Source organism: Scardinius erythrophthalmus (genome assembly GCF_964197995.2).
Source record: "Scardinius erythrophthalmus genome assembly, chromosome: 2".
Classification (NCBI taxonomy): domain Eukaryota; kingdom Metazoa; phylum Chordata; class Actinopteri; order Cypriniformes; family Leuciscidae; genus Scardinius; species Scardinius erythrophthalmus.
Genome location: NC_138222.1, coordinates 54,512,566 through 54,534,631, shown reverse-complemented (window position 1 = coordinate 54,534,631; position 22,066 = coordinate 54,512,566). Strand labels below are relative to the sequence as shown.

At 37.2% G+C, this 22,066-nt stretch overlaps 2 protein-coding genes across 2 annotated transcripts in view; both read left to right on the top strand.

Annotated features, from left to right (window-relative positions):
• The window catches only part of rgs12a (regulator of G protein signaling 12a), a gene marked incomplete at its 5' end in the record, with an annotated part of 36,726 nt that extends 25,997 nt beyond the window's left edge, over positions 1-10,729 (top strand). The window contains 10 exons of the mRNA XM_081391446.1: positions 448-592; positions 1,233-1,321; positions 1,700-1,906; positions 2,017-2,090; positions 2,362-2,488; positions 4,375-4,465; positions 4,860-4,918; positions 5,235-5,349; positions 6,008-6,466; positions 9,601-10,729. Of these exons, the coding sequence (XP_081247572.1) occupies positions 448-592; positions 1,233-1,321; positions 1,700-1,906; positions 2,017-2,090; positions 2,362-2,488; positions 4,375-4,465; positions 4,860-4,918; positions 5,235-5,349; positions 6,008-6,466; positions 9,601-9,872 (1,638 nt within the window). The 3' untranslated portion in view covers positions 9,873-10,729. The remainder of the gene's footprint in view (positions 1-447; positions 593-1,232; positions 1,322-1,699; positions 1,907-2,016; positions 2,091-2,361; positions 2,489-4,374; positions 4,466-4,859; positions 4,919-5,234; positions 5,350-6,007; positions 6,467-9,600) is intronic.
• Positions 10,590-21,381, top strand: znf16l (zinc finger protein 16 like). Its single transcript, XM_081391502.1, has 3 exons — positions 10,590-13,096; positions 14,913-15,095; positions 18,711-21,381. Exons 1-3 carry the CDS (start codon positions 12,331-12,333, stop codon positions 19,418-19,420), a joined length of 1,659 nt encoding a protein of 552 aa, XP_081247628.1. The 5' UTR covers positions 10,590-12,330; the 3' UTR covers positions 19,421-21,381.
• Positions 21,382-22,066: the final 685 nt, after the last annotated feature.

Genomic DNA, 22,066 nt, shown 5'->3' with positions numbered 1-22,066 from the left:
TTCCATCTAAACTGGTTATATCTCTGAAGTCTAGTAGTGAATGTTTTATGAGCAGTGGATAACCATATTCATCCACACGCAGAGACAAAGCACAACCAAAACAATGTTCTTCTGCAAAATGCATGCAGTTTTTGTAACCTCTAGAGGGCCAAAAGTTACATAGTGTACCTTTTAATATGAAAATATCACTAAATATTAAAACCATTTTTTTTAATTTCCAGGAAAGAAAACGAAATTTTGGTACATACATTTACCTTAATATAAAATAATATAATAATGTAAAATTATAAGATTATATAATATAAAATATTCCATGGTATAACATTTTGTCCATACTGCCCACTGCTTATTTTCATGCTATAAAGCATTTATTGGACGTCAAGTATACTGACATTTCCTGATTCACTGCCATGGTGTTCTGTCTAATTGTGTCATGTTGTTTTACAGGAAAATAAGAAGCCCAAAACAGGCAGGTCAAGTGATGACCTCAGAGAGAAACACTCTGATAAGAAAAATGGCTTCTTCTCCTGGTACAGATATCCAAGTATTGGGAAAGGACAAAAGAAAAGAGAAGCCCCTGATTTACCTTACAGTGAGTTTCAAAACAATGTCTCATGATTTAATTTCTTGTTTTCATAACATCTTACATTTTCGTAGATCTGCTGTTGATGTAGCAATGAGTACTTACATTGATCATGCTTAATAAGACTGCATTTAAGGCATGTAAATGCTTTAAAAAGTGTTCTTTTGAAAGGAAAACATCATAAACAGTTTTACAAAACTTGATAGACGCACGCCTAGCTTTATTTTTTCCCTATTACGTGTTGAATTGGATGTGAATGTATTTAATGATGTCCTGTCAGCTTATTCAATGTGCACACATCTAATTGTGTTTTTTCAACTGGGGTTGATTTTTATGAAAAACATATTTCAGCTTCTTTCTTTTTGTCACTTAAAATGTGCAGGAAAAGCATGTGTTTTGTTTTTTCATGAACTTTCATCTTATCTATACAAAAATATCTTCCTCATTTATTATTTCTAATGCCTTTAATGTATAGAGTTTGTCCCAGACTTTCCTACTTAAGAAAATAGAACACCATTTTTTGAAACAAAGAACATATACGTTTATTTTGGTAATTTTTTTGTACGTTGTAAACACACTCTGAAATCAGTTTAATGTATAATATATGACATTTGCCATGTTGTGATTGATTATCCATATGTGTGGACAGACTGTAATGGGCGGAGAGAGTCTCAGGGTTCACTGTCTTCTGGTGCGAGTCAAGAGCTCAACACTACCTGTTCCGGAGGAAAGAATGAGGTAAGAGGATTGGGAGTTACATTAGGGAGTTTAGGAGTGCACTATTTAAAACACTAGGGAGTTACAAAAATACTTAGCCATTAGACATGCAAGGGGAGGCTTTTTCAGCAAATCAAAGCAAGAATTGTGACCGTACAGTACAGTGATTTTACCACAGGTAACGGGGGTGTTCTTAGTGCAACATAAACCAAACACTATTTTGTGTTCCTTTAATAAAAATGTTAATAGACAAATTTTTCACTACTAATATGACATACGTTTCATTAAACTAACTGTAGGCTGTTTACAGTTGCCAGGCAGCATAGCAATTTGGCACATGAACAAACCAATGTTTTTGCTTCTCTGGGTGTTTTTTACAATTTTTGTGTATCTGAAAAGCAGTGTGAGCTGAGACGTTCAGGTTCTGTTTGGGAAAAGGACAAAGATCGATGCTGCAGGACGTGTACAGTAATCCTGCCCGACGGCTCAAGCTGCTCCATTCCTCTACGACAGGGCGCCTCCATCAGACAGGTGCTGCTAGAGCTCTGTCAAAAACAGCACATTAACCTGGCTGCTGTCGACCTCTTCCTCACTGGAGGAGAGAAGGTAGAGAGACCCTTCACAAGCTTTAGAATGTCTCCTTTAGTTATACTGTGAATGCTAAACTTGAGTTTTGTCTGTGATTTCCTTTCCCCCTCTCATTGTTCCCTTCTTAGCCTTTGGTGTTGGACCAAGATAGTAATACCCTCAGCTCCCGAGAACTTCGTCTTGAGAAACGCACTTTGTTCAGGTACATTTTGTTGTTATCATCTCTCTCTCACACAGATGATCTGGAAATATTCAAATGCTCAGTTGAAAGTTCATGATAATCCCTTAACATTTAATGACCCAAATATTTGCACCCAAATGGAGTTCTGTTATTTTGACTTTTATATTCAGTAGGAAGCACAGTCTGTTTTCTCTAAGAGGACCATATGTCATAAATGTAGAAAGACTATCAAACAAATGTCTTGTGGTTGGCGCTTAACTATAAATAAATCCACCCTGTTTTCTATTTTCAGACTGGACCTGGTACCCATTAACAGATCGGTTGGGTTGAAAGCAAAACCCACAAAGCCTGTGGCTGAGGTTCTGCGTCCTGTGGTTGCCAAGTATGGACTCCACCTTGGCGATTTGGTGGCCAGAATAGTAAGTGATTGGCTGTGACCAATTACACATACAGTATGTGACCCTGGATCACAAAACCAGTCACGAGTCGCACGGGTATATTTGTGGCAATAGCCAACAATACATAGTATGGGTCAAAATGATTGATTTTTCATTTATGCAAAAAATCATTAGGATATTAAGTAAACATCATGTTCCATGAAGATATTTCGTAAATTTCCTACCGTAAATATATAAAACATTTGTGAGTGAATGCAGCACAATCGCCAACATAAATGGACAACTTTAAAGACAATTTTCTCAATGTTTAGATTTTTTGCACCCTCAAATTCCAGATGTTCAAATAGTTGTATCTCGGCCAAGTATTGTCCTATCCTAACAAACCATACACAAATGGAAAGCTTACTTATTCAGCTTTCAGATGGTGTGTAAATCTCAATTTAAAAAAATTGACCCATATGACTGGTTTTGTGGTTCAGGGTCACATATGGTTGGTACGATACGTTGTATATTTTTGTGTTGCACACAGTGCACACTGTTGGTACAGATTTAAATTCCGTCTTAATAATCCAAAAAGGGCAATAATCCAAAAATGTCTCATCTAATTTACATTTTTATAATGTTATAGCAAATTTAAAATAATAGGATTCCTTGGTGTGAAATGTACACGCAACTGGTTCAGTGTCATAGGGTGTGGAGTTATGTGGTATAGCAGGAACGCTGCTTCTCCGCTGCAGTATTTCCCCTCTTAAACAGTTCTCATCTGAGCCATCTTTTAGAAGTTAATGGAAGACAGAACTAAGCAGAGAGAAACGACTGTACTGGCTTGAAAACAAAGCCACTTCCCAGCTCTGCAAAGTATGAAAGTTAGTTTATTTTTAGCCAGTGGTCTATGAAGCTTTTACTTATATCGCTTAGCACAGACGTTCAGCATTAACCTTCAAAAGCAAAGAAGAAGATATATGTGACGCTAGAATGTGGGGCATAGCTAAAACTACAGATATAGTAGCAGATGCTAACATTTCATATAGCAGTGTTTGATACCTCGAAGAATGTTATGGCTTCAAAACTATTAACTAAATGTGCAGCTTGTATTTTTGTTCAAGTGCTTATTTAAATTCTTCCACATAAAATGGTGTGTTATTTGAGCTATAGAATTGTCTAAATATTCCTTTTAGCTATGGGAATACTGTTCAGGGTGTTTAGTCTTGCATTACCATCGTTTTTGAGAATGCAGTTTGCTCGTTTAAACAGTACTTTGTGGATAGTTATATCATATAATCATGACAGGATTAAAAAAATATCAACTCTAATTGTACACAGATGAGGTAATTAAGCAATTTTATCAGTAGTCTCGTGTTAACATGCATTATTGGCAGGAGTATAAAGCAGCGTTTCTCAACTGGTGGGACCCAAAAGTGGGTCGCAAGACTGTTTTGAGTGGGTCACGGAGTGTGTAGTCAAAGAAACAACAACAACAAAACTTTTTTACTTTTATTTTGAAAGACGTGCGTGAATGCTGTTGACTCCTCTGAGGTTTTACTTTTCTGTCAGATAGAGCGCGCTTTTCTATTCCTCTGTGCTACTACTCCATTGTTTTACCATGAAAATGGGATGACGGACGTGTTTGATGTTTTTTCCAGTGTCTTGTGCATGGCATTCTAAAAAATAAAAGTAAAAGTCTATTACTATACACACCATTTTGTTTGACAAACTGAGATATGCATAGAAATCATTTTCTGTGGTAATCACGAGTATTCAACAGTCTTTTAGAGCTTATATTTTCTGAAACTGGAACATTCCCTCTAGAACTTTAACCTGTATGTGTCAAAGAATCAATTACTGCAAGTTTTATTTGTAAAGTTGTCACATTCAGGAGGCTAATGCAAATTTTTTAACATTTTTAGAGTGGCGAGACAGAGATTCTGGATCTTGGAGTGCCCATATCAAACCTTGATGGTCTACGAGTTGTATTGGAGAGGGCTGATCCAGCCACAGGTACACACACACACACACACACACACACACACACACACACACACACACACACACACAGACTGATTTATATTCTATCTCCTAAACCTACCGATTACAGAAAATGTTCTGCATTTTTACATTTTCAAAAAAAAAAACATAATTTAGTATGATTTATGAGCTGTTTTCTCATGGGGATCAAAAATTTTTCCCACAAAGTAACAAATTACTGGTATTGCTATCCCTGTGGGGCCATTTGTTCCTCATAGCGTTGGGAATACCTGAACCACACACACACATACATGGCCTTGTGCACTATTTACTTTCCCACTTCTCCCTGATAATATCAAGTAATTGTGTTCACGGTCATTTCAACATTCCTTTGTGTAATTGTTGTTTTGTTGTATTTCTTCACCAGACAAGTCTAAAACACTCAACTCCAAAACACCAGCTGCCATGAGAGGTCTCCTACGAGAGGTGAGAGTGACTTCAGTAAATGTGATAGTGTGAGATGTCCTGCCTGCTTCGTTCCTCTAAATACCCTCATGTTGATTCATCCAACATACTCTAGTCTAGATACATTTACAACATTCTCTGTTTATTACTAACTCTAAACATGTGTGGATGTGCTGAGCATGAACTTGTGGGTACATGCATGCTAACAGGTTTTTCCAGTGTTCAGACAAAATTCCTATTTTATATAGGGAAATAAAACCTTCATGAACATGTCAGTCTGTAAGACATTCAGCCAAATACTCAAGTCGTCCTACATCTGTCTTTGCTGCATTGCTAGAGAGACGACAGCTCGGCAGGGAAACCGTCGAAAGGAGATGCTGAAGACAAGCATCCCCGGACAGCTGCGTCAGACAGGAAGAAAGGGAAAAAGAATATTATAGATGAAGCAGAAGGTAATTATTTTACACTTTATGCTGACTTTTCAGTGGTATTATGTACATTGTTTTTGTCAAAAGGTATTTGAGAACTTAAGTCACATCTACAAATGTGTTTGCCTCACTGTTTAGCTTGAATAGAGTATTCTTCCTTTAAAATGATTTATTTTCCCATTGTTATTTTTATTAATTTATATATCATTATAATATTTATTAATGTTTTGAATTAGTTTTTTTATATTTTCAGTTTTATTAAAATTGCTTTTGTTTGTTTTTATTTTAAAAAATGTCGGTCTTGTTTTATTTTATTTTTAGTTTGTCATTTTAGTACCTCTGTGTATATATATATATATAAAAAATTTCAGTATTATTTAAATTAACAAAAAAAAAGTTTTAATAGTTTTAGTTTACAATAACAACACACTATATATAGCCTATGTGTATATATATATATATACAGTGAAAATGAATAGATAGTCATTTTTTTATATATATATTTATATAGTGAAAATAAATAAATATATATATATACACTTTTTAAAAAGTGGCTGAAATATCCCAATACTTTTTGGGTCAAGAAACTGTACCATGTTTTGTCTTTCGGCTTAATTATTTCTGGGTTACGTGCTGTAATGGTTACTGTTTACTTATAGTCTAAATCACTCTTCTTTTGTAGCATTTTTCGAGCTGTTGAGTCGTGCCCAGAGCAGTCGCGTCGATGACCAGAGAGGCTTGCTGAGAAAAGAAGATCTCGTGCTTCCCGACTTTCTCCGTGTGAATCCTGATCCCGAACCCCAACCTCCTGCCTGCTCGACCCCCACCTCCCATAAACCCGGCCACACCACCACAAACCCCCAACCCCCTAAACCCAGCTCCTCTAACGGACACCCCCGTGCACCCAGCCCTGACTCGATCCCTTTCATCACTCCACTCTCCCCTATCCTACGCCCCACTGGTCCCCAGGGCCCGGAGGAGGAAGGGCTGGGCGATCTGACTCTGGTGGGGGAGGGGGACATCACCAGCCCGAACTCCACTCTGCTTCCGTCTCCACCGATCTCTCCGCCTCCTTATGAGGGCAGTCTACCTGAGGCCGACTTCACTCCTCCGGCATGCGTTCACAAGCGGCCCAGCCCAGGTATTTCTTCCGCCTGACTAGCCGTGAGTGTCGCTGTGTGTGTGTGCGTGTGGTGGGTAGCGTGTCTGAATGGAGTAGTGTAGTATTAAAAACACGCATCCCAAATTCATCTGACGAGACTGACATACACTTGATAGTGTTGATCTCACTAATATCATATTCACAATTACATATACACTTCTGTTGAAAAGTTTGGGGTGTGTAAGTCATTTTTGTATATAGTAAAAACAGTAATATTGGGAAATATTATTACAATTTAAAGTAGCTATTTTTGTATTTGAATATATTTTAAAATGTAATTTATTCCTGTGATCAAAGCTGAATTTTCAGCTTCATTATTCCAGACTTCATTGTCACATGATCCCTCAGAAATCATTCTGATATGCTGATTTGCTGCCTAATCAACATTTCATATTATCAGCATTGAAAATTGTGCTGCTTAATATTTTTGTAGAAACCAGGATACTTTTTTTGAAAGGAAATCTATTTATTTGAAATAGAAATCCTTTTGTAATGTCTTTACAGTCACTTTTGATCAATTTGATGCTTTTTTTATACAAGAAAAGTTTTGACCCCAAACTTTTGAGTGATAGTGTAGCCGTTATCGAAATGAAATACTAGTGTACTGCATACTGCAGTATTTACTATAAACTGCCTGATGCTTCTTTAAGAATAGCATGTGAAACGATATGGATTATGCACATAACCATCGTTTTAACATGACCTAATTACAAGAAAAAATTATAAACACACAAAAATATGGTTATCTTGCCGTTCTTTCATCAGATAAAGGGTTAGATTGCATTGCATTGTGGGATATAGTGTTCTATGCACTGCAGTGTATTCTGTATTTATCAAATCTAGTAAGGCATCTGGGTATTCTGTGTATAAAATGTGCATGCTATGCACACAGTATACATGTTATTTAATACAGAAATAGTATGAGTATTATGCTGTGCAATTCAGCAATTCAGAGCTCATTTATTTGTAACTGTGGAATATGTGATGTGTTGAAAGCTTTAAATTAACAAGACATTCATTTGTCTTCCCTGTTTTGACGCATCCTTATAAAAATAAGACATCATGCTGTAATGTATATCAAAGACTACAATACAAAGACTGTGCTGCTTACAGTGTTTCTGAGGGTTGTAAATAATCATTTAAAAACTGTCTCATAGTTTTTTTGTTCTGTCTTTTTTTACCTTTCCTTTTGATACAAGCTGTGCAAATGTGTCTCTACCCATCTAATCATCATTGCCTAAAGTGCCAATCAACAAAGCTGGATTTCAGATTCACGCTATAGCCTACATTATCAAACATTGTTGATTTTCCTGCCATCCTGTCTCCTTTGTAGTTGATCATGTTGATTCTGTGTGAATCTGATCATATCTAATAAATGATAGCAAAATCAGACTAGACTTGCCTGTGATCTTGTGTGACATCCCTACACTTCGGTTCAATTTCATCTATCCTGGTGTAATCATGTTTCGTTATGCTCCATTCTTTACTTTTTGGCATCTTAACTTTCTCTATGTCAAATTTTTTTTCCTTTTCTATTTTTCATTCATACTTGCATCGATTGCATTTGAAAATTACACTGGAGCCTTGTTGTTGATTCAGATTACTAATCATGAGCTCCAAGCATTATTGGTAACATTGCATTTATCCTATAATAATCAAAAATCTCTGATATGGTGTACAGCATGTTTTTGCTCAAAAATAATATTTCCAACCTATCAACGCTGCTAAAATAAGATTTCGCTGCATGAAAAGTGACCTAAGATAGCATGAGGTGAAGAAAGCTCTGCCATCTACATCATTTGCCTGTTTCCAATGAACATAAACTAGAAATGCTCCTCTCAACACCCCTCATTCTAACTCCTCTTTAGTTTTTTTGTAGTAATTTAATTTGGCAAAACCGGTCATTCTTCAAGAGTGGTGCAGGGATGACGTATTTTTGTAGGCCAACCCGGAAGTCAGCATCACCCTGGTTCCCTCGACAAAAAACCAATAGGATTTTTCCATTGGCTTTTGGATTGCTGCAGAAAATAAGGTCTGTGACTAGAAAAAGTTAATGATTCTTACACGTTTTGTTCATTGTGATTATCTTAACCAATGAACACAGCTTTTATGAAGTCTGAAGCGTAAATACAATCGGGGCAGAAGTCAAAAAGCTAAACGTAGGCTTTAAACAAACTACACCGCGGTCGCGTGACTTCAATGTCACCATCATGAAGCTTCCGACAACTCTTTCAGTCTTTGATATAACCAGTTAAGATGGAAAAGGTTTTTTTTTTTTTTTTATAATAATAATAATTTCCCCTGAAAGTTCGAGTTATGAAGGCGGAGTTTACATTTACGGCTGATGACGTTTAATATCTGCGACAACCTTTGTACTCCCATTTAGCCATACTGTCTATGCATTTAGCCACTTGTTAGCAACCGCCTTTTTCAAAACAAAATCAAAAGAATAAAACGTGAAAATATCTTGAGCTTGTGTTCACCACAGACCTAATTTTTTTAAGAATAAAAAAAAAAAAAACATTTTAAAGCCCTTTTTGAACTCGCTTCCATGTTTTGGCCTACAAAATGACATCATCCCTGCGTCACTCTATATTTATATAATACACCTAACAATAAAAAATAAATCGTAATAATTTTTTTTATCATTAATAAAGTAATGAAACCATTCTGACATTATTTTTGGGCTGAGTTTTGATTAATTGATTTATTTTAAAACGAATGGGGACATACTGCCACCTTGTGGTTTGGTGTCACTGTCAAATTAGTGTTTCTCACTAATAAGCAATAATAAAAAAGTGAACGATTGGACATTTTTCCTAATTATTGTTATATTATTCATAATAGTGTCCTTGAACATGCTGTCTCATAATTAATTTGAACTTTATTCGGCCTTTATTTATTTATTTATTTATTTATTAATTTTTTATTCCAGAGCATTTTCGTGGTCCGAACGAAATGAGGATGTGATAATCATGCCACTAAAATCCAACCTAAAACTTACTTTCATTTAGCTTGAATACAACAATCAGATTCTTCTGTTTCCCCGTTCCCACATTCTCTATGTTTCTTTTTTCTGTGCTTCGCTGACTTGTTTGCAAACTTTTCTCCAGGTACAGAGGAAGGAAGCTTGTGTACTTCAGCGGTCAGTAACCAGCACCCCTCCTCAACATCCCACGTGGACTCCTCTGTGCGGGACAGGGGGGTCGGTGTGGAGGGGGTCACTCTGGAGGACAGCTTCGAGGGTTACAAAGCCGAGCTTCGCCAGTGCCAGAACAAAATGAGAAATGGCATTCACCCCTCCACAGAAGCGTCCCGTCCCCTCAGCGGGGTGCTGGAAGTCAACGAGAGCGACACAGTGCAATATAAAGCAACGTTTGTCTGAAGGAAGCTGCTTGTTGGACATTTTCAAAGACTGATGTGGAGCCAAAATGGAAAATATTGTGTATGTTAATAATGTAACCTAAGACTGAAGAGGTTATTCATTAATATTTTGTAACTCACGACCATTCTTTATTTAATGATAATTAAAGAAACCTCTGTGTTCAGCGTTAGATTTGGAGTCATAGTGCACATCAGAATATCAACTAGTTGGTGGGAGGTAAATGCAAATGGTTTCAGTAGTTATAGTGGAACGTAATGCAACAATTCCCATAAATTCCTTATTTTTATTTTTCCCACGGCTGTCTTGTATTGTCATTTTGGAATTGCAAACACATCTAGTCTGGTTTAACACGGACTCGGTTATAAAAGCCACAAAAATGAATGATTATTAATTATTAAAAATGCATTTAAAAAAATTATGTATTTTTGTCTGTGTGTGCGCTCACTATGTGTTTGTTGTAACATTCTTTTTTGAATCATTTTTATAAAAAAAATGATGACCCAAGTGCTGCTGTGTACAAATTGTAGTTGGTTACTGATTCCAAATTACATGACAAAAATTGTAGTTAGTAATGTAATCCATTACATTACACATTTAAGGTAATATAATCTGAATATTTTGAGATTATTTTGACCTAACTCGTTTAACACACTGATTTGAATAGGATAATATTGTACCATATTGATATAAAAATACAAAGAGAAAGAAAATGTAGTCCATTTTTTGTTTTTAATAACATGAAGTGCATTAAATATTACATTACGTCAGGGTTTCCCAGACTGGGGCTCATGAGTTTAATAAAAGCTATTGAAGGGATAGTTCACCCAAAAAATAAAATTCATCATTTACTCGCCCTCAAGTTGTTCCGAACCTGTATGGATTTCTTTTTTCCTTTGAACACAGAAGGTATTGTGAAGAATGTCAAAAAGTTGACGGGCCAACATTGACTTCCATAGTATTTTCCATAGATTGTAAGTGTACAAAGTCAAGTGTAAAAAGAGTCTAAAGTGCCCTTTACTTAAAACAGATGTTGTCCTGCTTCAAAACCAGAGATAAAGCAAACAAAAGGGCATTTTTATAGAGTTCTTTTATTCTTGGTCTTAAATAGACCTGACTCATTCCTAGCTTTGATATACTGTGTTTTGCAGCTCACACTATTTTTAACAGCACAGATAGTGTCTTTAATGAGACAAATATATGAAGTGTCATTTTAAATTATGCACTTTATACTTTGTATAAAATATTAAAATAGCCTAGCCTACTTCAAGCACACACCAGTTCATCACTACATGACCTCATAAAAAAACTATTACACTTCATACTTTTTACTGTAACGTCCTGAAAACCAGATTTGTTTTTGTTGTGGATTTTTTTTTTTTAGGTCATTACATTGTTTGGAGCATAAGAAACAAATTGAATAAAGACATTTTTGAAAAAAAAAAAAAAATTATTCCTATGTTATGCTATGCCCTCTGTAGAGGACACCAGGACCCGTTTACTAAGAAAATTAAAAGACATGAATTGACAAAAACAATGGTGTTTTTTAACATTAACATTTTTAGGTTTCAAGCTTTTTTATCCAACTTTTATATAAAGATGATTCTCAACAATGTTATGAAAGATATAACAGAATGATTTGATATAACATTTTACTTCATGCAACATAAATGACATTCTCTTTCTATGCAATGCATATATACACTGTAATGATGTGTTCTTGGGGCAACATGTAGCCTAATAACAAGACGTGTAATAATGGGAGAACTAATTAGGAATATTTTCATTAGAATATCTCATATTTCATAAGAATATTGATATATAATTTATTTCCCTATTCACTTGTTATGTCTCCAAAATGCCTGATAAACATGGTGTAAGTCCTGGTGTCCTCTACAGAGGTCAGGTATGAAATCGATGCCCTGTTTCGTACCAGAAAGTCATATTCTGATTTGAAACCCCATAACGTTTTCCTGAGGTGTTGATTTCTGACAAACAATTAGAAAATGAGTCAGATTTAAATGATAATTACAAAATATTATAATGTTTCCATAAGAGTGCTAAATTCCCAGACAGCAACCTAGTGTCAGCCCAGATCCGGTACATGTGTACATCCCAGATTTGGGTTTGATCATTCAGTAATTTTTAAAGACCAAGAAGAGGGAGTTGTCAAGGGGAAACCTCCAAACATTTGGTATCTCTGCAAAGCCCTGAATGTGCTCTTTACAAACAGGGAAATGTCAGGGAAATTAGCTCAAATGTAATGTTTTCTACAGAGGAAAACCCTCCATTGATGGGTCTCAGAAGGATTATCCGCTATACCCAATCATTTGTAAAAAAAATTAATAAAAATAAAGTATCTAGTCTGCCTGTCTGTTTTTGCAGCTACAGGATGGCTCTATAGAGGGCGCTGTTCATATACTCCACTTCCGAGGTGAGAGGAAGTGCTTCAGGTTGTTCTATGGTGTCTGTGCATTTCGTGTCCATCACGATCAAAACACTGTCCCATCCGCGCTGCGTCCCTGCGCTCTTCAGCATGAGCCGAAAAAGAAACCACTGCTACATGGAAACAGGCCCGTCCTCTGAGTCCCAGGCCGCGTTCATGGACAACACGGGCTCCTTCAGCCGAGACGACGAGGATTTCTCCGAGCTCGAGCCCGACGAGCAGCTGGTGTGCTCGGTAACCGAGATCACGGAGCACCTGGGCAGAAACATCACGGTGGTGCTCGAGTCCGCGCTGTCCGAGATACGCAAACTGGTCGGAGTCCGGATCCGAGTCCTGAAGATGGAGCTCCGCGAGAAAACCGACGAGATCGAGCTCCTGAAGGCCAAGCTGGAGTCGACGGAGAAAGACGGGAGGGTTTCTAACTCCAGCGCCCTGGACGTCAGGAAACCGGAGCACCAACCGGGCCAGAAACACAGCGCCGACCCGAAGAAAAGCAAACCCGGGACGCCCGTGGTGAAGAAGGAGAACATCAACGCCATCTGCGACTATCTGATGAAGGATAAGAACCAGCGGGGCGCTGCTGAAGTGGAGAGCGACCACAGCAGTCAGGCCTTCGGGTCCGACGCGCAGCCGCACGCGTCGCTGAGCCTGTGGACGGACAGCGGGTCCGCGGACACGGACGCGGACGCGGACATCTTCAACATGCTGCCCTCCGCCAGCAAGCGCTTGTATGACTATGAGTGGATGGCTGGGGTCGAGCTCAACTCAGCCGAGTTTAAAGGTACTGCTCAATCCAGTCTTGTGGACACGGACTGTGGTAGCCTGTGTATGTAGTTACATATTAAATGCATCGTATTTTACACATGTGTACATATAGTTTGCATGCATTGCCGTGCTCATGTTATAGTATGCATGCATTATAGTATATAGATGAATATAGGTGTATGAAGTATGCATGCATTGTAGCATTATATGCATGCATTGAAATATACGCGTGTGTGTGAATATATATATATATATATATATATATATATATATATATATATATATATATATATATATATATATATATATTTATATATACATATACATACACACACACACAATACATGAATACTATATTATGCATAGCTTATACAGATTTATATAATATGCAAGCATTGTGTTTTACATATGATTGCATATAGTATACATATAATTTATATTATGCATGCTTTATATATTACATATAGATGCGTATAGTTCGATAAACCATGCATGTATGCATGTTGTACGCATGCATTGCAGTGTGTTTATACGTGCAAATATAGTATTATGTATGGTATGCATATTTGCATCTAGTATGCTTTGTAGTATGTGTACATTTGCATATATTTGCTTATAATCAGGGTTGGGGAGTAACGGAATACATGTAACGGCGTTATAATCAGGATACAAAAATCCAATAACTGTAATCCGTTACAGTTACGTCAAAAAACGTTGTAATCAGATTATAGTTACATTTTGAAAAAAGGGGGAATACTTTCAGGATTACAATGGTGTCATTTGAAACTAAATAAATAAGTATTTTGGCATAATAACACTATATTAAGCGCTGCTTGATTATACAGTAGTTCCTGGTTCTGTTGCCAGTAATGACTCACGTGTGCCACGCGCTGGTGCATGTGCAAATAACAGCCTTCTACAATCTCCTCAGACGCAGATTGAATCACTGCTGCCAGTAGAAACGGGTAAAATCGCTTTTAATTCATGGAAATTCCGCTGCTATTTTTGTAGAAATTAGGAGAGTAGCTTTTTTAGTACCCAAAATGTCCTTTCTTAATCTTTTCTCACGTAACGGGATGTTCGCTGTCTAGGTAACGTAGGGGAACTCCCACTGCCAACGCCCCAAGTTCAGTCAGGCAAATTAAGAAAGATCACGGCTTTAGTCAACATGTAGGCCTATTTTAAAATAAACTGTTTTACACAACTAAATGTTGTGTTTTTATTTTTTAGTTAAAAATTTGTTAAAAATAAAACAAAATAATCTGTAATACCATACATTAGCCACTAGATGTCTGTATAGCCCTTTACATATATTCAGGCCTGTGTGTATATTTTGCAAATATTGTACACTGGACCAAATTCTTAATAAATAAAAGGTTTTTTTATTTATTTTTGTATATTATTCTTGCTTGACTTTATTTATATACGTGACCTTGAAGTAATCCAAAAGTAATCAGTTACATTACTTTCATATTATAGTACTTGGATTACGTTACTGAATACTTTTTTTAGGAAGTAACTGTAACGGAATACATTTTTAAAGTAACCCTCCCAAGCCTGCTTATAATGTAGTACATGTATACAGGTATTCATTTCAAATGCTGTTGTTGCTGTAATATTTTATGCGCAAATGGGTTTTCTGTTTCTTGCTTTATACATTTAATTATACCAGCCTCGCTTCAGTTATTTATTTAATTCATATGTAATGACGGCTGACGTGTCAAAGGTGTTTGAGGGGGCAAAAATACAAATTTAAAGCTGAACATTGACTGAAAAAATTATCAAAACCCAGAGCGTGTTGGATTTATCCCTGTGCTCCTCTGCTTCTTTAGGTGATGCTGAAACCAAATGCGAGGACGTTCCCCCTGTAGATGAGGATGAAGAAAATGAAGACTCTGAAGGAGGAAGAGGAAGCCTGAGGTCGGTGTCTGATCATTTTCCTCTGGACACTCAGGGCTCCCCTCGAGAGGACAGGAGCAGCCCAGCGGAGGACAGTATGGACAGAATGGAGCCAGGTCAGTGTTTTCGAAGAAAGGGAACGTAGCAGTTTCAGGTCAATTCCAGCGGGGGATAATTGTGTTGTGCACTTCTGACTCTTATCTGAACATTTAAGTGATCTTTATGCACTAAAACAACATTTTTCTACCGATAGTTTGATTTTCTTAAGGAAAAAAATCTCCCCAGATTAATGCTGTACACAGGGAACGCTCTCCTCTAGTACATAATATTAGAGATTAAAATTAACAACAGAGCCAAAACTATTTTATTCAACTGCTATTTATTTTCTGATACAATAATAAATGTTTGTCTACAAGTCAGTTGCACATAATGTAGTTTTCAGGAACGCTTGTCTTCATAACAAATGTATTCAAAATATACATATATAATTAACAGTAAATAAGCTCCTCTCTGGTGATAGCTAACTAACAAACTGTGAATATTGAATAACTTTCCTAATGTAGATACAACGTTAAACTAACATATTGTGCACAAGCTGTTTTATTGATGTCTTTCTGCGGTTGAAACACAGATTGAGAGATTACACGAGACATGATTAATTTCAGTAAGTTGTTCTTAATCCTTCCACATACTTTCTGTTGTTCATGCATGTTTTTCGAGCTGTAACTTGTATTAAAGTGGAAGAACAGACTGAACCGAGGCACTACAGCGATCTGTCACGTGACGTCACATTTAAGAGCGTCAAAACGCCATTTATTACTTGAATTTCTTGAGAAAATGGACAGTTTTTAGCACGACCAAAAACCTTGACATTTTTGAAGTAGCCTATTAAAATCACTCCGATATCGCAAGCCATTGTTTGTTTAAATGGTGTAAACTAAATACCTATTTGGTTATTGGTTAACATTATCCAAAATAACAAATTTATTAACAATTTTTCTCTGAAATACAATACATTGGTGAATCATTCATCATATGACCTGGAATGTGCTGATTTACTGCTCAAGAAACATGTCTGATTATTATTATCAGTGTTGAAAACAGTTGTGCTGCGTAATATGTTTCTGAAACCAGTGGTACAAGAAAGAAATATTTTATAAATGTCTTTACTTCTCTTTTGATCAATTCAATGCATCCTTACTGAGTATAATTTATTTTAAAAAATCGTACTGATGCCAAACTTTTCAACTGTAGTCAATATTAGACCTTAAAGGCACACTATGCAGCTTTCCGTTTTTGTCAAACAGCGACCCCTAGAGTCGCTGTGGAGTACTTGTATTTAACGTTACTGTCGTAAATACCACTAGCGCAGAGCCGTCTCTACACTCACGGCCTGATCCCTTCCGCCCTCTATACCGGTACCTGTTCAATAGGATGGAAGCTGTAATGAGTGGAAATAAGGTGTGGCCCCTTTAAGAGCTGCGCGCGCTCTGTTGAACTGTCGTCGGCAGTCTGTGTTGAATGTGCACCTCGAACACCCGTATGCGGGTTATTTCAGTTTGATGCTCATTCTTATCCTACTTTTGTTTATCAAGTAAAGATGTGGATGGTAGAACGGGCGACAGACAGTTACACGAGTTCGACTGGGGAATAAAGTGCAAGTTGTGAGATGCCAATCGCCTCCGTGAGTCTGTCTAGCCTCTGTGATAACTTCATCTGTGAGCTATCCCTATTTCTCCTCCTGACAGAACGCGTTACAAAGCGTCGGACATCGAACAGGCACAGATAACCTCTGAAGATGTCTACTAGTCCATCAACAAGAACGATATTTACTCGAGTCTGACTCCTTGCTCGGTCAGTCTGCCGTTTCCTCTTTCTTTCGTCCTCGACAAAGCTTTCCTAGTTGTGTGCAGTGCCGTCAAGCAATTCGTTACATCGCGAGACCTGATATCACGTGATACTTCCTGACGGCGAGGCCGCCGACCCGCCAGCCCAAAGTTGCAAGTGAGTTTTTTCCGCTCTCGGGCACCAGGGGGGTGCGAAACCACCACCATTCAACCCCGAAATAAGTAATATAACCATTCCACTGACTCCAAGGCTGTTCAGTTAAGGTTAAAAAGTTACCTAGTGTCCCTTTAATTGTATGAAAAAATAGATTGATAGTAGGGGTGTGACGGTTAGTATATAACCGTGAGACCGACGGTTATAGTTGAACACCGCCATTAGAACTCTATAACCGCCAAAACTGTGTTATTAATTTTTTTTTACAATTTTTTTTTTATCATAGAGAATGTTTAAATACTAATTAAAAACAATTGTTAACAGTCTGTGTTATTAATGGTCTACGTCGTTTCCAACTGTATTTGATTCTTTGCGAAGTACCCCTTGACCGACCGCCAATCATTTGAAATAGAAATAAAAGCTGACTATGATATAGTGATGTGCCATCATTATGAGATTTATTTATCAAATGAAAAACATTTGCAATAATAAACATTAGCTATAAACATTTGCAATAATAAACAACGTATCATTACCGATAACTGATCGTGCTTTGAAAATTGGTCAAAAAACTTTGGTGCGGATGATGAGTTTAATTACCCCTTGACTGGCCCCAAACATGTTTGATAAAAGAAACATTTACAGTGTGTATATATATCATGTGTATTACATTTTAGCTCAAAAACAATTGTAATAAAAGATAGGATCATAAGATGCGCAATATATCGGGAGACATGGTTTTTACCACTTAATGAAATTTTGTTTTGTAAATCATCAGACATGATTTTTACCACTTCATTAAGTTTTGCTTTGTAGAAAGCCTTTCTTTAAAGCGAATTTTGTTTTGTACAAATTGTATCTTAATTTTAATAAATGTTTCATCAACCAATTGCATGTATTTAATATAAAATGCAAATATAGCAGACGATATAATAACCGTGACATGGAGGCGTCGGCGCGCCGCGTTCACTTGCATTGCATTGTTAAAAGCCTTTCTTTAAAGCGAATTTAGTTTTGTACAAATTGTATCTTAATTTTAATAAATGTTTCATCAACCGATTGCTTGTATTTATTAAATAAAAAGCAAGTATAGCAGACAATATAATAACCGGCGCCGGCGCGCCGCGTTAACTTGCATTGCATTGTGAACTAGAGCGCATCTCATCGTAAAAGAATGAAACTCAGCATAGGCATATGCCTCATACATTAGCATTAAATATATTTGCTGCATCCTTTCTAGAACAGACAAGGGCTTGGTCAAAAAACGTTGTTGCGGGTGATGAGTTTTGTGATGCGGTTGTGGATGAAACAATACCCCATCCGCGTATCTCTATCGATAACAACATTGAAGACTACACAAATATTAATTTATTTTTTCAATTTAGGCGATCAAGTAGCTAATCAGTGTCTGCTAGTTTATTCAAACTAAGTTGTCCTATAACAGACGCAACACTCTAAATGTTGAAATGAATAGTAACTAAGATTAATAAAGGCTGTAGAAGTATTGTTCATTCTTAGTATATGTTAACTAATGAAACTTATTGTAAAGTGTTACCATAATAATAATACCTAAGAATAATCTTTTGTGTTCTGTGGAAGAAAGTAAGTCGTACAGGTTTTAAACAACTGAGGGTGAGATGAGAGAATTTTCATTTTTGTATGAACTATCTCTTTAAATCCTCTTGAAGTGATTGTGAAACATGATTTGATTTCCCTCCGCTCTCTTCCAGGTCAGCAGTTCTCCTCTCACACCTTCATCTGCCCCTTCTGTGGAACCCTTTGCCCGGACTCGTCTTTCCTGGAGGAACACGTCAAGCTGATGCATCACGAGGAGAGCGCTCTGCAGTCTCCGCCGGGCAGTTCTTCCTCTCGCGGGGAAGGCGACTCGGGCGAGGCGGGGCGAGCTCAGGGCGGCCCGGAAGGACCCGCTGGCAGGGGCGCGCGGGAGAAGAAAGTGGAGGGCGGCTACGAATGCGGCGACTGTGGCCGGCATTTCAACTATCTGGGAAACTTGCGGCAGCACCAGCGCATCCACACCGGCGAGAAGCCCTTCGTTTGTCCCGAGTGCGGAGAGCGTTTCCGTCACGCCGCGCGTCTAAAGAGCCACCGCCTCAGCCACAGCGGAGCCCAGAGCCCTTTCCCATGCCCGCAGTGCGGGAAGGGCTTCCCAGTGCTGTCCGGACTGAAGCGTCACCAGCGCGTGCACACGGGAGAGAGCCCGTACGCCTGTCCCCAGTGCGGACGCAGGTTCAAAGAGCTGGGCAACTTATACACACACATGCGCATTCACAGCGGCGCTACGCCCTACACTTGCTACCAGTGTGGGCGGAGCTTCAGGCATCTGGGCACATATAAGAGTCATCGCTGTATGCCGGCCACCCAGTTACCCAGCGGACACAGTCCAGCGTGGGCCCAGGAAGACAAGGTGCAAACTGGGTGATAGCCAGGTGACAGATTGTTCATAAAGTGGTTCATTACTTCCTTAACTGCTGGTTCAGGATCAATTTCAAACCCGATTGGCCGAAGAAAGACGTGAGATGTCGCTATGACAGGATCAGGTTTCATCATGAACAAGAAGCTGTATGAATTAGCGCATCTTTCTCATTTAAGTCATGTTTAACGGTAAATTGCTGCTCGTTAAATGTTCGTTTTTGAAACATTTCGCAATAATATCTTCCAACTTCAAACATAGAAGGTGTTTGAATGTCCATACATGGTATTTCAAGATGACTTCATCTTTTTATTCAGACTTTTTGTAAACTTTTTTTTTTGTAAAGAATTTTTTGACTTTTAGATAGTAGGTCCACAAGGCCAGATTAACTGCCTTACAAATATAATTTAACAATTGTTTAAGTTCAATTAAATAATGATACATTTACAATGACTCAATATGACATGACCTTTTCCACACTTTACAAAAAAGTACCATGGTAACATACTGTAATACAATGTTACTTAGATATATACACATTGTATTGAATGATTATCATATTTATGTAATACGTACACTGTTGTTCAAAAGTTTGGGGTTGTTAAGATTTTTAAAATGTTTTTGAAAGACATTTGTTTGATCATAAATACAGTAAAAACAGTAATATTGTGAAATATTATTACGAATTAAAATAACTGTTTTCAGGTTTTATTACATTTGAATGTAATTTAGTCCTATGATGATACTTTTTTTAAGTATTCTTTGATGAATAGAAAAATGTATCTCAGCATTTACTTGAAATGGAAATAATGTAATGTTATAAATGCCTTTACTAATATCACTTTTGATCATCTTAAGGGTGCACCGGTTTTTTTTTTGTTGAAATGTACAACATCACGAATCCATCTTCCAAACCGTGTTTTTGTATTATCCTGAATCACTACGGTACGCCTATTATAAGGGTTTATATTCGGACTATTTCAGACCGGGCGATAAGATAACCGTTGCGGAGTAGTCCAGTACCTGCGTGACTCGTCATATAGGTAAACAAAGAGAAGTAGTTCCGGCTACAATGTTTTTCCGCAAAACGCAGTTTTGTTTATTAACCGCTAGGAAAAATGTATTAGTTCCTCAAAAATACTAACAACAACAACAACAACAACTTTTGAACACTAGTGTACAAAGAATACCATGGTATGTATACGAATGCAAATCCAGTCATTAGTAATCCAATAATCAAGTTATCAAAAATGTTAGTGAAAATAGATGATAATCTGTAACGGACTAATTTCGATTAGAGTTGACAAGCATACAACTGATCTAATACCATTTTTAATACAACTGAAGGCTTTTTCAGCAACTCAAAATTATGTTATTGAAAAATCAGGTAGTTTACAGTGTCATTTTGAAAAGATATTATAGTCTCGAGCACTTTAAAGAAGTGCCGTTTTGAGTGCTGCCATCGTGCGGATGGCTCATGTTACTGCATCGGTGTCACCTGGGAGTCAGTGTATCTGTATTTTCAATTTGTTCCAATTGTGATCTCACTATTTACACGTTTTTTATTTATATTAGTGAATTTGTTTATATATGTCTACCTGTATTTTAACAACTTATACGTTTGGGAAAAAAAAATATACAACCTGAATGGAAAAATATGGCTAACCAGGACACACACAATGATGGAAATGACTGAAGTGTACTAAGTGTTCAAAATGCAATCAATGTATCAGATGGATCTTTAAGATTTATTTTTTTCCATAGTGCTAATATCAAGATATCCTGAATGTTACATATTAATAAATAGGACAAAAGGTACTTTTTTTTTTAATTTCTCAATTGAATGATCTGTACAAGGCAACCTAAACTAATAAATAATATTAAGCTACGGTTCTAGTTATTTAGCCTGTAAGCGGTTATTGACATCATGACATTTTATGAAAGCACATTAAAAATAACACTTGTGTATGAAGTTTTTTTTTTTTTACCTGACTAAATTGCTATGGACACAAATAGTTATTGAGTGAATGTCTTTGACAGGTTGAATGCTGTTGCAGTCACTCTTCCTGGAAATATGCCTCTCAGGTTTGCATTAGAAAAAAAAAGCTGAGGTGAACATATATATCACGGGAGACTGAGAGAAAGAACAACATCCAGACATGGGAACTATTTTCTTTATTAGAGGGTGACAAGTCACAGTCAGCAATCTCGACGCCTTAATAACACACTGCCAGCTGAACTCTTGAGATTGCAGGGCTGTGTGTGATTGAAAGGCGAGCACTTTGAGGAGAAGCAGCAAATTCTCACACACAAGTAAGCAATACAAAGTGAACTGTTGATCTTTATACATGAAATATAACTAAATAAGGGCACAATGTGATATAGTTTTAAATTACATTTAGCGATGTATTTTAGAACATTTTTGCTTAATGAATGTCTGAACACACACTAGCTATATCAAAAGAAATAACAGAGCCTCTGCTTAAATATATAGCCGAGATATAGCCTAGCTGATAGGCTATATTACGGATCGGCTTCAGAACGATGATCAAAACATAGTTTGAGTCCATCAGAGCTTCACAGTCCTCTTTCATCCAGTAACATTGAGCAGTTTTGATGCTGTTTAATGTGTACAGTTTTTCTCGATTGCTTAAA